The following is a 17,605-nucleotide window of genomic DNA, read 5'->3' on the forward strand; positions in this document are numbered from 1 at the left end:
AAATCCAGGAAAAAGACGTCCTGGAATTTACCACACATCATACAGCCTTTTTCAACACTGTGGATAATGACCTTCTGCTGTCTGTTGTTAAAGTAAGGGATGAACCAACTGTGAGCTACTCCCCATATTCCGTAATGGTCCAACTTCTGGAGCAATATTTTGTTATCAACACAATCAAACACCTTAGTTAAATCAAAAAAGATGCCTAGCATTTGAAACCTTTTGTTTAATCCATACAGTACTTCACAGAGAAAAGAGAATATAGCATTTTCAGTTGTTAAATCACTTCTAAAAACAAACTGTGCAGTCAATAGCAAATTATGTGAAATAAAATGATCAATTATTCTTACATACACAGCCTTCTCAATAACTTTACTAAACACTGACGGCATAGAAATAGGTCTAAAATTGTCTACATTCTTCCTTTCTCCCTTTTTATAGAGCGGCTTTACTACTAAGTACTTTAATCATACAGGAAACTGACCATTCTTAAAGGAAAAATTACAAATATGGCTAAGTACATGGCTAACAAATGCAGCACAGTACTTTAATATTCAGCTAGGCACTCCAGCATATCCATGAGAGTCCTTACTCTTCAGTGATTTAATTATTGATTCAATTTCCCCCTTGTCTGTATCATGGAGGAGTATTTCAGACACCAATCTCGGAAAGGCATTTCCCAAGACAGTTATGTGATTACCTGTATAAACTAAGTTTTTATTCAATTCACCAGCAAAGCGCAGAAAGTGATTGTTAAATACTGTACATATATCTGACTTATCAGTAACAGAAATATCTATACTATGAACTGACTTTATATTGTCAACCTTGTGCTGCTGACCAGACACTTGCATCACAACTAACAATATGGTTTTAATTTTATCCTGTGAATTAGCTATTCTATTTGCATACCACATACTCTTTGCCTTCTTAATAACATTTTTCAGCACCTCACAATAATATTTGCAATGGGCTACTGTAGCCTGATTATGACTACTTCTAACATTTTGATATAATTCCCACTTTATTCTACATGATATACTTATACCACTAGTCAGCCACCCTGGCTGCCTTTTACTGCTAGTGCCCTGTTTAGAACACTCTAATGGAAAGCAACTTTCAAAGAGCATGAGAAATGTGTTAAGGAAAGCATTATATTTGTCATCTATGTTACTGGCAGTATAAACATCCTGACGTTCTCGTTCCTTAACAAAGTTTAAAAAACTCTCTACTGCCATTGGATTAGCTTTCCTACATAGTTGGCATTACATGAGACATTTGTTTGACTACAAAAACCTTTTAGTGTTAAAATTCTTGCATCATGGTCTGAAACGCCATTCACCCTTTTACTAAACGAATGCCCATCTAGTAATGGAGAATGAATAAAAATACTGTCTATGGCTGTGCTACTGTTCCCCTGCACCCTGGTTGGAAAAAACACACCAGTCTACATCGGATCATATGAATTTAGGAAATCTTCCAACATACTTTTTCTTTCATAATCACATAGAAAGTTAATATAGAAGTCACCACATATAACTAATTTTCGGTACTTCTTATAAAGTAAACCAACAACCCTCTCCAGCTTGAGCAGAAATGCTCTGAAGTTACGAGATCCGTAAACAACAATTAGAAGTTTAGTTTCACTAAATTCAACTGCCCCTGTACACCATTCAAATAGCTGTTCAGTGCAGTGCAGTGATATGGACTGAAATGGAATTCTGTTTTTTATATACATGGCCACTCCCCCACTCTGCAAGGAATTCCTTGAAAAACAGCCAGTTGATCTGTATCCTGGTAAAGGAAGCCTTTGAATTGTCAAGTTATTTAAGTGATGCTCCAATACACCAATAATGTCAGAGTAAACATCTATAAGCAGTTCACTAACTTTATCTCTAATACCTCTTATATTTTGATGGAATATGCTAATTCCTTCACTACTTGGATACCTGACCTCCACTGAAGGTGATTCCTCTGTTACAGGGACTTCCTTTCAGCAGGGATACCTATCAGCTGACTTCAGTCTAAAAAAGGCACAGATCTAAAACAAACTACTACAGGAATTTTCCCCTGAGTGATACTACCACCACCCACTTCACTGTCACCTATAAACTTAGCCAGCCTCCCCTTCCTATATCCACTGAGGTGCAGATCGTGCCCAGTGAAACCCAATCTATTGAAAGACTCAACTGGCACCACTGCAAAGTGAGCCATGCCCTCCACCATCAGTGCCTTCTCCAGCCCCACGTTAACAAGCCTAACAGCAGCATTAAGATGAGGCCGATCATGACACTGAAACAGCTGCATAAAGTGCACGTGAGTGCCACCAGTTTGAGTAGCTATCTTTACCAGGTCACCACGTACATCAAACTCTGTGTACCTATCGAGACTATTCCCAGCTCCACCCACAATCACTACCTGATCCTCTTTCGTAAAATTGATACATAATTGCCATATGTTAACAGTCACCTGAGTCAACCCTGCACTAGGCTTCACAATGCTGGTGACCTGGTACTCACCCCCCAACACTTCCTGCAACTGATGGCCCACACCTATGGCATACATACTATCTAACAGCAGAACCTTCTTCTTCCTATTAGAATTTGCAGCAGACCTGGGCTCCTTAACTGATGAAGACTGCTGCATGTTTCCTACATCTACAGCTACAAGAGGCTCACCTCCACTCAACTCTGACAGTTGGTCAAATCTACTGGTTATACGCAGGTAAGCTTCTTGCATCACTCATTTGTTACAATTTTCGTACATATGTGATACTGTATCAGTTACTCCATGCAATTGTGCTGTCTGGGCATTTTTGTTACAGAAAGTACAAGTTCTTCTCAGAAGTCTTGTGTTAATAATCCTGGCCATTTCTGTTACATATGTGGTAAATATTGTCAAGAAAAGCTAAACAACGGAATATAAATGATTTGTAAAACAAAGCTATCGGGCATATGTTGGAAAACAACTTGGAGAACAAGATAAATGTTGGGCCCCGCACAACGTTTGTAAAACTTGCATGGAGTCACTTCAGTACTGGAGTCACAGAGGATGAAAAGGGGCTTCCATTTGGAATACTGACGGCATAGACAGAGCTAAGAAACTACGTCGATGAATGCTACTTTTGTGCTGTGACTGTAAAAGGTATGAATTGATGCAAAAAGTGGTCTTGGGTTTCCCCAAATCACTAAGCCGCCAATCTTGCATAGTGAAGATTTGCCATTACTGGTATTTATGTCCTCATCAGTCAATTACTGTGATTATGTCAAAATGTTAGACAGTCAGAGTAAAAGTGAATTCGAACAATGCAGTCGTACACTGCAAGGTTTTTCTCAGAGCAAGCTAAATGACTTGACTTGAGGTTTAAATTTATCTAAGAAAGCAGCTGAGCTTCTTGCATTAAGACTAAAAGAAAGACATTGCCTCCAGCCTGGCGTATCAGTAACATCCTGTCGAACTAAAGAGTGTGACATTCCTCCATATTTTAATGAGATAAATAATATCGTATATTTCTGGGCTTTTAAATTTAATGGGTCTTCCATTATCCCAACCAAAAGACTGGCGATTTTTCCTAGATATCTCAAAAGAAAGTTTTAAATGTGTGTTACTGCATAAGGGAAATAAATTAGCTTTGATCCCGACAGCTCATTCAACTACATTTAAGGAAGAATATAAAAATGTTACACTTGTTTTAGAGACAGTTTCATTTCATCAACATCAGTGTGTGTAGATTTAAAAATGGTGAATTTTTTATTGGGTCACCAATTAATATCTGTTTTGTTTGTCTGTGGGACAGTCATGCGAAAAATAAACATTGGAGCAGGTACGACTGGCTGCCAAGAATGAAACTGACTATAGGAAAAGATAACATTATTCACAAAAAGTTCGTCAGTTGGGAAAAAATCATTCTTCCACCACTACATATTAAACTTGGGCTTATAAAACAGTTTGTTAAAGCTTTAGATAGCATTGGTAATTGCTTCAAATATATTTGTCAGTCATTTCCTGGTCTTAGTACAGAAAAGTTAATAGCAGGAATTTTTGATCAGCCACAAAACCGTACTCTTACAAACAAAAATGATGCAAACCACATGACGCGAGTTGAATTGGAAACATGGACAAGCTTCATATCAGTTGTCAAAAATCTTTTGGAGACTCACAAAGCTGAAGAATATTCCACAATAGTAGACAAAATGCTCCAGAATTTCCAGGTAAGAGCTAATATGAGTGTCAAATTGCATTTTCTGCACGGTCATTTAGATAAAATTTCCTGACAATTTGGGCAATTACAGCAAAGAACAAGGGTAACGTTTCCACCAGGACATCAAGATTATGGAGGAAAGATATCAAGGACGATGGGATCACCATATGATGGCAGACTGCTGCTGGAACTTGCAAAGAGAATGTTCGGACCAAAAAGACCAAAGAAAATCCCAGACAAAACTTTTTCTTAATTCTTATTGATATGTTTTTGCAGTTATGATTAATTTTACTATTCTTTGCATCGTTTCTAGCACTTTGTTTGTTTGAAATCATCTGATAATTTTAAAAATTTTCTCGTCTTTTTAATAACTTAATTTTCAGTATAAACAGATTGCCTTTCTCTCAAAAAGTAGAGTCAATTCAACAAAAATATTATTATTTTCATATTCAGCAGACAAAAATTACCTGAAATAGATTAATAAATCTCATCCCACAGAATCAGTGTTACCCATCATAATTTATGTCTTGTCATTTTGCACTGTATGAGACTAAAGAAACACATTACAAATCTGGTAAAAGTTAACATACAAAATTCTAAATTAAACTGTCATGCAGCTTTATGAAGGCAGAAGAAATTATCCACATATAAGACAGCTTATTCATATCTGTAACATTTCAGAGAAAGTAAACTCTTCAGAGAAGTGACCAGAACAAATGTTTATCAGTGTCATAACAATGGGGGCTACAATTTTGTGACTGCTACAAGCTGAGGATTTGGGGCATAAAATAGATTGTTTTATCACGTGTTTATGATGTTTCAATGAGTTCATATCTAGTAGCTTCGGTGGTTAAATTATTTACCGAAACTGTTCAAAATGTTCTTCAAAAACCAGTTGTTAACTATCTTCCTGGAAAATGATTTTGTTGGTAGTGTACACTACATGTTCAAAGGTGTGGCTATGGCTACCTGGTGACTGGAAACAAAATACTGCATTTACACTAAATTACTGTTTCAATTTCATAAAATGATGCAAACCGTACCACAAAAATATGCCTCAAATCATAATGGTGGCTTCACCATGTTGCACAGTGCCTAGGTGAGAACTATGGTAGGACCATATCATTAGCCCACATAAACTATAATTTTTAATCAGCAACTCAAGCTACATTTTAGTCACATGAGGTCAAATAATGTGTTTCAACAACTAACACAGCTGCTAGTTCCAACAGCATGCTATTACTGAAGGTATATGGCACTGACAAAAAATACCACTGCAGGGATCTTATCAACATGGCTCTTGTAATTCCATCATTAAATAATTATGTTGTCTGACACAGTTTCACTTGTCTGTTCCTATTTTGACGGTCACTGTCAATATGCAGCAATGGTCAATGGTTGTGCCACACCCTGGAGAAAGAAGCCCTTCAAAAATATCATCTCAGTACACTCCTGATACTGTGGACCAAGGACAGTTGCAAGTTTGAGGCTTTCCTAAATGTCATAGTAACATACATAACTATGATCATTCTAACTTTCTAATATCATCTTTCTTTACAATGTATGGGTTCAAATGAAATAATTTCTACTCTTTCATACAATACTGGTGCCACTTCATTATTAGAATAATGCTATCTCATGAATTTTTACACTAGTGTTCAATTAATTGGGATAGAAGTAGTTACTGTCTATTCTCAAGGACATGCATATAAAAGTGTTATTGTGTGCTGATGATACACAGCTGGTTACTTACGTTTTCTAAATTCACAACATTTCACTGACCAGAATCATTTTAGAACATTCAGTACTAAGTGACACTCGAAGTCCATATCTCAGTACAAATGTGAAACCACTGTCACCCTTGTAAGCAGCTTCTGACACTTCCCCAACTGATATCTACCTTCTGCTTCAGTACATGGGTACATAACTGCTTGCATAAACAATTTCACGTAAGACAATAATATAAAAAAATTTTAACAACATAGAAACTTTGGAGATTCTCGGACTTATTGTGAAACACATTTTGCTAAAATATGGTGTGTCAAGGTCTACAATAATAGAATGTTGAAGAGTTTCTTAGTTCAAATGACATCTCATGAACTGCAAGACATCCTATATGGTGAATGCTTATCATTATCAAACATTTAATTGAACATTAATGGGCATGTTATCCACGCATACTGTGCATGTAAACATCACACAGAATAAGGAGGATTTGGTGCTATTATTCATCAATCTCATTACAAAACTGACAAATGAGACATTGCTATATTAACTGACATTTTTGTCTGTGGGTTTACTGTGATTGCAATTCTTAGGTTACAGTTTTTAACAATAATAAACTGTCTCCATTCACTACATGTTCACTGTTTTTATTACACTGATGTGCCAAACAAACTGGTATACACATGTACACGCCTGGAAATTGAAATAAGAACACCGTGAATTCATTGTCCCAGGAAGGGGAAACTTTATTTACACATTCCTGGGGTCAGATACATCACATGATCACACTGACAGAACCACAGGCACATAGACACAGGCAACAGAGCATGCACAATGTTGGCACTAGTACAGTGTATATCCACCTTTCGCAGCAATGCAGGCTGCTATTCTCCCATGGAGACGATCGTAGAGATGCTGGATGTAGTCCTGTGGAACAGCTTGCCATGCCATTTCCACCTGGCGCCTCAGTTGGACCAGCGTTCGTGCTGGACGTGCAGACCGCGTGAGACGACGCTTCATCCAGTCCCAAACATGCTCAATGGGGGACAGATCCGGAGATCTTGCTGGCCAGGGTAGTTGACTTACACCTTCTAGAGCACGTTGGGTGGCACGGGATACATGCGGATGTGCATTGTCCTGTTGGAACAGCAAGTTCCCTTGCCGGTCTAGGAATGGTAGAACGATGGGTTCGATGACGGTTTGGATGTACCGTGCACTATTCAGTGTCCCCTCGACGATCACCAGTGGTGTACGGCCAGTGTAGGAGATCGCTCCCCACACCATGATGCCGGGTGTTGGCCCTGTGTGCCTCGGTCGTATGCAGTCCCGATTGTGGCGCTCACCTGCACGGCGCCAAACACGCATACGACCATCATTGGCACCAAGGCAGAAGCGACTCTCATCGCTGAAGACGACACGTCTCCATTCGTCCCTCCATTCACGCCTGTCGCGACACCACTGGAGGCGGGCTGCACGATGTTGGTGCGTGAGCGGAAGACGGCCCAACGGTGTGCGGGACCGTAGCCCAGCTTCATGGAGGCGGTTGCGAATGGTCCTCGCCGATGCCCCAGGAGCAACAGTGTCCCTAATTTGCTGGGAAGTGGAGGTGCGGTCCCCTACGGCACTGCGTAGGATCCTACGGTCTTGGCGTGCATCCGTGCGTCGCTGCGGTCCGGTCCCAGGTCGATGGGCACATGCACCTTCCGCCGACCACTGGCGACAACATCGATGTACTGTGGAGACCTCACGCCCCACGTGTTGAGCAATTCGGCGGTACGTCCACCCGGCCTCCCGCATGCCCACTATACGCCCTCGCTCAAAGTCCGTCAACTGCACATACGGTTCACGTCCACGCTGTCGCGGCATACTACCAGTGTTAAAGACTGCGATGGAGCTCCGTATGCCACGGCAAACTGGCTGACACTGACGGCGGCGGTGCACAAATGCTGCGCAGCTAGCGCCATTCGACGGCCAACACCGCGGTTCCTGGTGTGTCCGCTGTGCCGTGCGTGTGATCATTGCTTGTACAGCCCTCTCGCAGTGTCCGGAGCAAGTATGGTGGGTCTGACACACCGGTGTCAATGTGTTCTTTTTTCCATTTCCAGGAGTGTATATTCGAATACAGGCATACGTAAACAGGCAGAACACGGCCCTGTGGTTGACAATGCCTATATAAGACAACAAGTGTCTGGCACAGTTGTTAAATAGGTTACTGCTGCTGCAATGGCAGGTTATCAAGATTTGAGTGATTTTCAACATGGTGTTATAGTCGGCACACTAGCGATGGGACACAGCATTTCTGAGGTGGCGATAAAGTGGGGATTTTCTCATAAGACCACTTCATGAATGTACCGTGAATATCAGGAATCTGGTAAAACATCAAATCTCCGACATCGCTGCAGCCGGAAAAAGATCCTGCAGGAACGGGACCAACGACAACTGAAGAGAACCTTTCAACAAGACAGGAGTGTAGCCCTTATGCAAATAGCTGCACATTTCAATGCTGGGCCATCAACAAGTGTCAGCATGCCAACCATTCAACACAACATCATCAATATGGGCTTTTGGAGCCGAAGGCCCACTCGAGTACCCTTGATGACTCCACAACACAAAGCTTTATGCCTCGCCTGGGCCCATCAACACCAACAATGGACTGTCGATGACTGGAAACATGTTGCCTGGTCAGATGAGTATCGTTTCAAATTGTATCGAGCAGATGGACATGTGGGGGTATGGCGACAACCTCATGAATCCATGGACCCTGCATGTCAGCAGGAGACTGTTCAAGCTGGGGGAGGCTCTGTAATGGTGTGGGGTGTGTGCAGTTGGAGTAATATGGGACCCCTGATATGTCTAGATATGACTCTGACAGGTGACACGTACGGAAGCATCCTGCCTGATCACCTACATCCATTCACATCCATTGTGATTCGAACAGACTAGGGTAATTCCAGCAGGACAATACGACCACTCCACACATCCAGAATTGCTACAGAGTGGCTCCAGGATCACTCTTCTGCCTTTACACACTTCTGCTGGCTACCAGTCATGAACATTACTGAGCATATTTCGTTGGTTGGTTGGTTTGTCGGATTGAAGGGACCAGACTACTAGGGCCATTGGTCCCTTTGTCCATGAACTTGAAACCCCCACAAGGATTAAAAACAAACAATGGAGATGACAAGAAAGACACAGACAGAGACCAGACAAAAGGAATTAAAATCACACCGAGTGCGACAGTGGTTGGCCGAACTAAAAAAAAAAAAAAAAAGAGAGAGGCCAACCACCAAGAAACGACTGAAAACCTCAGTTTAAAATCGTATCCAAAGGCCAGACTCGACACAAAAAAGGACAAACACTTAGATCAAGCGATAAAAACCCACTGCACGAATAAAACCCAAAACTAAATCTGCCATCACAATGTCATCTGATAAAAGTGCAGGAAGCATATCAGGCACCACAAATGTCTGCCTGAGCAGAGTTAAAAGCGGGCAGTCCAACAAGATGTGGACCACAATCAAAGCTGACCCGCAGAGACATGAAGGTGGGTCCTCGCGGCACAATAAATAGCGGTGTGTTATCCAGGTGTGGCCAATGCGCGGCCAGCAGAGGACAACAGAGTCCTTGCGAGAGACCCGCAAGGAGGAGTGCCATGCACCGGTAGCCTCCTTGATGGCCCGAACTTTTTTGGGTGAAAACAGGGCGCGCCATTCTTCACCCCAGGTGTGAAATACCTACCGCCGCAAAACTGCCCTGAGATGACTCTCCGAAAGGCCAATCTCCAAGGCTGGTGCAACAATAGCCTGTTAGGCCAGCGTGTCAACACGTTCATTTCCCAGGATGCCTACATGACTCGGGGTCCATACAAAGACCACAGAGTAGCCACAACAGGCAAGAGTATGGAGGGACTCCTGGATAGCCATCACCAGACAAGAGCGAGGGAAACACTGGTCGACAGCTCATAAATCGCTCAGGGAGTCACTACAGATAACGAAGGACTCACCTGAGCAGGAGTGGATATACTCTGCGACCAGCTCGGCAGTGAAAACACTGCAGCCAGCCAGAAATGAGTGTTGTTCATAATGATCCACTAGAGTAAGAGCATAACCGACACGACCAGCAACCATCGAACCGTCAGTATACAGAACGTCAGAGCCTCAATACGTGGCAAGGATTGAAAGAAAGCGGTGGCGGAGGGCCTCAGGAGGGACTGAGTCCTTCGGCGCCTGTGCCAAATCGAGCCGAAGGCACGGGCGGGGCACACACCATGGGGCTTTACACAGAGGGGCCCAGAAAAGAGGTGGAAGACGGAAAACCTCAAGCCCAGAGAGAAGAGCTCTGACGCGAACCACGATTGTACACCCTGACCGGGGCCGCCATTCCGGAAGATTGACGACCGACTGAGGGAACAAGAGACGATAAATGGGATGCCTGGGCAAGCTACAAACATGTGTAGCATAAGCGACCAGTAATCGTTGGCGCCGGAACTGCAATGGAGGGACACCTGCCTCCACAAGTATGTTGTTGACCGGGCTTGTCCAGAAATCTCCAGTGGCGAGTTGGATCCCGCTGTGAAGGATGGTGTCAAGCAACCGCAATGTGGAAGGGGATGCCACACCGTAAGCCAGGCTCCCATAATCTAGACGGGACAGAATTAACGCCTGGTACAGCTGTAGAAGGGTAGACCCGATCGGTACCCCAGCTTGTGTGATGCCGCCAGCATGTTTGTTTAAGCTGCTGAATATGAGGCAGCCAAGTCAACCGGGTATCGGAAACCAATCCCAAAAACCGATGCGTCTCCACCACAGCAAGAGGTTCGCCGTCAAGATAAAGCTGTGGCTCAGGGTGAACAGTGCGTCGCCGGCAGAAATGCACAATGCAGGTCTTGGCAGCCGAAAACTGGAAGCCACACGCTAAACCCAAGACTGCGCCTTTCGGATAGCGCCTTGCAGCTGCCGTTCAGCAGCTGCAATGGCAGTGGAGCTATAGTATAGGCAGAAGTCATCAGCATACAAGGAAGATGAGACAGACGTTCCCACCGCCGCAGCGAGCCCATTAATTGCAATCAAAAAGAGGCAGACACTTAAGACAGATCCTTGCGGTACCCCATTCTCCTGAACTTGGGAGGGGGGGGGGGGGGGGGGGACTATGGGAGACTGCAACTTGCATGTGGAAGGAACGAAGCGACAGAAAATTTTGTATGAAAATCGGGAGCGGACATTGGATGATTGAACAGTGGAAAAACATTGTGTGGAGTGACGAATCATGGTGCACAATGAGGCGAACGTCATCTGCCCGCATGTGTAGTTCAACAGTAAAATTTGGAGGTGGTGGTGTTATGGAGTGGTTGTGTTTTTCATGGAGGGGGCTTGCAACCCTTGTTGTTGTGCATGGTACTATCACTGCACAGGCCGGCACTCATGTTTTAAGCATCTTCTTGCTTCCCACTGTTGAAGAGCATATCAGGGATGGCGATTGCATCTTGCAACACGATCGAGCACCTGTTCATAATGCACGGCCTGTGGCAGAGGGGTTACATGACAATAACATCCCTGTAATGGACTGGTCTGCACAGAGTCCTGACCTGAATCCTGTAGAACACCTTTGGGATGTTCTGGAGTGCCGACATCATGCCAGGCCTCACCGACCGACATCGATACCTCTCCTCAGTGCAGCACTGCATGAAGAATGGGCTGCCATTCCCCAAGAAACCTTCCAGCTCCTTATTGAATGTATGCTTGAGAGAGTGGAAGCTGTCATCAAGGCTAAGGGTGGGCCAACACCATACTGAATTCCAGTATTACCGATGGAGGGTGCCACGAACTTTTAAGTCATTTTCAGTCAGATGTCCAGCTACTTTTGATCACATAGTGTAAACATTAATTTCTCAGAACATGGAAAGGCTGCTGATCAGATCTCTCAACAAATCGCTTTACAAATATTTTATTTTTAAATTAAAAAAAAATGTTAGTTCTATGAAATTTATGTACTGTGCCTCAAATGCAAAAAAAGAAAGAGAGGCAGAAACAGAAAAGGATAAACAGTTTTAGAGCAACATTGTAAAATCACTGTCATGCAAAAAGTTGCATATTCCTCAAATTTTAAAATATTTTCTTAAATTTATACTCCTTTTAGTCACTGCGCACATTTCACTGCCACGCTTCTGTTGTTGAATAAATTTACACATCACATGTGGAGGAAGAAAAGGAACAACTCACCGTATGTTTGAAGAATTGAGAAGACCAAAAACATTACTAAGATTTTGGACAATGTCCTGCTACAGAGTTGCACCTGCTCAGGTGTACGTGTGTGTTTATTTTGCACTAGTTAGTTCTGAAGAAGGACATCATCTAAAAGCTTGGCAATGTTTTTAGTCCTGTGGCTGTGACTATAAAAGCCTCAATGTATCAATTAACCAATGAGTTATCTTTACTCCTGTCATTATTTATATTCCACCCAGAAGTTCCCATTATCCAATTAGATATAATGTGCATATTCAGTATTATTCTCATTACTCTCAATTTTCTGTCAAATAAACGTAAATCCCAATTCAGGCATGAGAAAGACTACTGAATCAACAGGATAAGAAATGTGACCTCAAGAAGTTAACTGTATTGTTATACATGTATGGTATGCACCAAAAATTGTGAGTCCATAAATTGGAACTTGTCTAGAAGGTCTTATACCTCAATTATGTCTTGCTTAGGAAGAAATGAAGGAAAGTAGGTTACAGCTGAAGGTCATAATGATGGCATGATCATTTGAGAAAGAACAGTAGCTTAAATGGACACATCTGGGGAGGAAACCAGCCATGTTCTATTCAAAAAAATCATTTTTGCACGTGAAGTGGTTTAGGAATACCATGAAAATCCAAAAGTCTGAACCTCACTACTAAGAAACATCACTCTAGTATCATATTATATTTAGGGTACAACAACTTCTAATACAAAGAGGATATTTTAAAAGCTGTCTGAAAGAGGTATAAATTTCCTGTAGTTGTTCCAACAAATAACATGTGTCACAATGTGTGTCTGAGAAAAAGGTCACTGGTTTATAAAGCAATGTACTTTCTTTCCACTTTCCTTAGGGAGTTTGGTGCTTGTAGGCATTGTGTGGAAAACTGAGTGTGAATACATGCTTTAAATTCATTTCTGCGGTATAAAAAAGAAATGACCAAATCCTACATTAAGGTAAATGCTGTTGATCAATAAGACTGTTCAAGAATAACGTATATGATTTAGGGGTAAAGGAGACCACTCACTGGATAGCAGGAACGTTGAGTTGCTGACAGACACACACAAAGGAGAAAGAAAACTCACTACATTTTGGAATCCTTTCTCGAGGTACAGTACACACACACACACACACACACACACACACACACACACACAGAGGTGCACACATATGTGTGTGCATGCGTACGTGTGCATGCTCTAGCTCCAGAAAGTATTGATTCCAAAATCTATGACATTTTCTTTCTCTCGAGCCTGTCTGTCGACGACTCAACGCTTCTACTATTTGATGAGTGGTCTTCTTTACTTCTAAATTATTTATATTCAACCATCTTTCATACTACAAGAATAATATATAGCTATTATAAAACAGGACAAATAATAAAAGCAGATCCCAACCTGCGAGAAATTATAGTGGTTGGGTAAAAATGAGACTGCACATGACAAAGTATATGAAATCTACAATACTTGAAAAATGAAGACACAATTCATTTACCCCAAATATCATTTTACCTCATTTCCACATAACTTAACTTCTTACTATAACAAAGACTTCTTTGTTTTCCATGGCACAGAGTATGGTCTAGAATCAATTACAAATTCCTAATACCATTTACATGTTCCTCATACAGTCTATTTGAGTGTATATCAAAATTTCAGTAAGACTTTCCAAGAATGTTTCTTAATATATCAGGTTAAATGCTTTGCAAAAACTTCCTCTGGAAATCTATCTTTAGGTGTTGACCAGTAAAACTGTTTTGTAGTTTATATACATTTGAGAATATATGATTATTCTATCCCATATCAACCATTGTTTCATCGGTGTTCTGATCTGACTTTAAAATCATCCTCTTTTATATAAACAGCCACGCTTATTTGAAGTGTTGTTACTATGAAAACCACACACTGACTAAATGAGAAGATTCTTTGTAGTCCACAAACTGTCCAGCCTACGCTGTTGGTAGTTTTGTAATCTTTCATCATGCAAACTAAATGATAAGCCTGCAAACCGAATAATATTCAAGAAATGGATTTGGCTCATTCCCCAAATTTGGAATGACTATGGTGTGATTTGTTTTATACTATAAAACACCTTCAATTATGTGAAGCTATGCTATGTTGATGAACACTCTGCCAGGCACTTAAGTGTGATTGGCAGGGTATCCATGTAGATGCAGATGTAGATCCACAAGTCTGTATGTAACTGAGAGCTTGTTTTGGATTTGGCATAGAAAATATTTGATCATCCAAGTATTCACAAAACTCAGAGTTAGTCACAGCGTGGATTCATTCTGATGGTGTCCAATCCCCCTTTCTTCCGTGGTTTCAACATCAACACTTTCTGATTTATCCTCGCATTTATTCTCAATCACTACAACTTCATTTTTAGATTCTGGATACTCCTCTTTCAAAACAATCTTTAAATCATCTTTTTCATATTTATTACAGGCATCACAAGGTTCTGTAACAAACTTAATATCTACCTGATTCTCTGAACTGGATTTTGGTTCTGGTTTGACTTACACTGCCTCTCGATCTAGGTGGCTCCTGTTAATTTTCTTTTCATTTATATATTTCTCTTCTATTTATGTCTCTTAATTTCTTAACAATCTTCTTTTATTTCTAAGCATGTCATACGACAATAATTTTCTGTTGTACAGTGCATCTACAAAGTCTCTCCACAGCAGTGAGATCCGCATGTCTCACCTTGCAAGGCATGTAAGATTGGCAGCATATTCACGTCACTGTGTAAACTGGGGGCTGGGATTCCCTGATAGTGGCTGCAGTTATGTTGAGAGAAGAGACTCAACATTATTACAATTCACCAATATCACAGTAGGTGAAGGAAGAGCATACCCTGACACTGTTAACTTGCAATCTTCAATCTTCATAGTACAGATTATTTCCTTCTCCATATTGTTGTTGCTATCTCACGAATAGTGATAGTTGAAGACTGTCGAGGTATTATGTTTTGTCACTATGTTGTGAATGAAGTAATGTACTGCTATAAAATTTGCCCCCATACTGAAAAAATGCATCAAACCCTCTCAATCATTGCAAAATGCACAGGATAGGAAATAACATTCCAGTCAAAAGTGTTTGCTTGGAACAAAATAAATAAATAAAAATACCAGATAACCACTTGAAGATGAGAGGAGAGCAATAACCCTTCAACAAGTAGCACAGATATAAACATACACACCATATGTAGTTCAATGTGTGGCTGTGGTGTGTACAATTCAAATATATATATATATATATATATATATATATATAAAAAGAAAGACGATGAGACTTACCAAACAAAAGCGCTGGCAGGTCGATAGACACACAAACAAACACAAACATACACACAAAATCTAGCTTTCGCAACCAATGGTTGCCTCGTCAGGAAAGAGGCAAGGAGAGGGAAAGACAAAAGGAGAAACCCAAATCCTTTTGCCTTTTGTCTTTCCCTCTCCTTCCCTCTTTCCTGACGAGGCAACCATTGGTTGCGAAAGCTAGATTTTGTGTGTATGTTTGTGTTTGTTTGTGTGTCTATCGACCTGCCAGCGCTTTTGTTTGGTAAGTCTCATCATCTTTCTTTTTAAATATATTTTTCCCACGTGGAATGTTTCCCTCTATTATATATATATATATATATATATATATATATTTCCCACATGGAATGTTTCCTTCTATTATATATATATGTGATCGCACCCAATGCACAGTTAAACTGTGCATTGGGTGCGATCACATTCTCCTGACTAAAATTCTATGGCTGACAAAATTTAGAGAAAAGGCAAGTCTCACTATGTTTCTCAATACACAAGAAATAATTCTTGTATTCAGTTCCAGACTTCAATGAACTTTCCTAGAGAGATAGCATGAATTGAAAATTAAATTGCATTCAATGCATGCAGCTTAAATTGTACCACTCTGGCATTTAGTTTTCACTGTATGACAATGTGTGCTCATAACAGAAATCACTGCATATCTCAATTTCTGCAACAGAATAGCAAATGTTTTGCATTCAACTATTCACAAAAGAAGAGGATGTTCCATATTTCAAAGATCACAATAAGCATAAAAAAGGCCAAGATTTGTAATGATCCAAGAAATTTGACATACTGTGAGAATATGGCAGATTGCAGTTTGAAATGACAATTTTTTGGAAGTCTTCTAATCGTTGTACAACCACTCTGTTACATATGTGGCAAAGGAAGGATGTGCATTGCTTTCAGTTAGTTTGCATTTTGTTAGAGCAGAAGGACAAAGAAAGTTAGTTGGCATGATCCTAAGCAAACATTCATTGTAGAAGCTTACAATTTCCTGTATTTCTGGCAACAAAACAGTTGGCATATGCCTCCGGCACACAAAAAAATAACATGCTAGCTTGCAAATTTTCTTTACTGCAAAATCTTTACAAAGAAAGACTTCGCAATAAGAGGGTAACCAAGATCCTCCACACAATAGTTCCTTCCTTCAGTAGCATTTATCAGTCTCTTTATAATTTTTTTCACTGAATTAAACTAGTCTGCATTTTAAACTTAATTATCATATGACACAACTCTGAAGTTCTTACCAACACTGCTGACATAATAAGCTTTACAGCACCATCCTCTGCCCCTTCAAGACCATGCTCCCATGCACCAAGCATAGTCCGACTATACATAAATGGAAAATCTGGCAGAAACCTTTCCTGGGCCAGAAGTCGAACAGCATCCTGTTGCGCATGTGACGGTATTTGTTGCATAGGAAGCATGTAGTCAAAAACGTCCACAGGCTGAAAGAGTTCACTTTATTTAACATCATATATGAACCAACTTTAAATTTAGAAATTGCATATATTTGTGCATGAACTCAAAACTTTGACTTAGTTGTCCTACCTGAAAACATACCTAAACAAATATTTACAGTTACACCAATAGTCAATGTGAACTAATCACCAGCCACCAGCAGTCACTCAGAGCAGCACTACGACATGCATAATTTTTGGTAAACTTCCAAATACTTTATTTATTTTTCATGTGAAAAATTAGTAGCACAAATGTACATAGGAGTGAAGATTGTGTCACAATAACCAAAATAAAGCAAGATTCTACAATATCATAAAAAAACAACAATTTTGTATATGTAATGATTACTGAAAAAAGACAAAACGGAGAGGTGGTAAGAAAATAGTGGTTGAAGGCAAACTTGCAGTCCAATCAAGGGAAAATGGAGAGTAAATCCAAAATGGCATACACGCAAAAACAGGGCTAGGCATTTACATTACCACAAGCTTGAACTGACAAACATGTGTCTACCTTCAACACAATCAGGTAGGTGAAAACAATGAAGTCTGATGCACATACATAAATAATGAATATATGCTTTGGTTCATTTAGCCAAAAGTGGAGAGGAGTGGGTAGAGAGAGGGGAAAAATTATAATGAAATATTGAATTCAACAGTACAAGTTAA

At 40.7% G+C, this 17,605-nt stretch overlaps 1 protein-coding gene across 2 annotated transcripts in view; it reads right to left on the reverse strand.

Moving 5' to 3' along the window:
* Positions 1–17,605, reverse strand: part of LOC126183226 (transcriptional adapter 1-like) — a 172,787-nt gene that overhangs the window by 71,974 nt on the left and 83,208 nt on the right. For both annotated transcript variants that reach the window (XM_049925011.1, XM_049925010.1), the window contains one exon: positions 16,727–16,927. In XM_049925011.1, the coding sequence (XP_049780968.1) occupies positions 16,727–16,927 (201 nt within the window). The remainder of the gene's footprint in view (positions 1–16,726; positions 16,928–17,605) is intronic.

The sequence above is a fragment of the Schistocerca cancellata genome, chromosome 4, assembly GCF_023864275.1.
Source record: "Schistocerca cancellata isolate TAMUIC-IGC-003103 chromosome 4, iqSchCanc2.1, whole genome shotgun sequence".
NCBI lineage: Eukaryota > Metazoa > Arthropoda > Insecta > Orthoptera > Acrididae > Schistocerca > Schistocerca cancellata.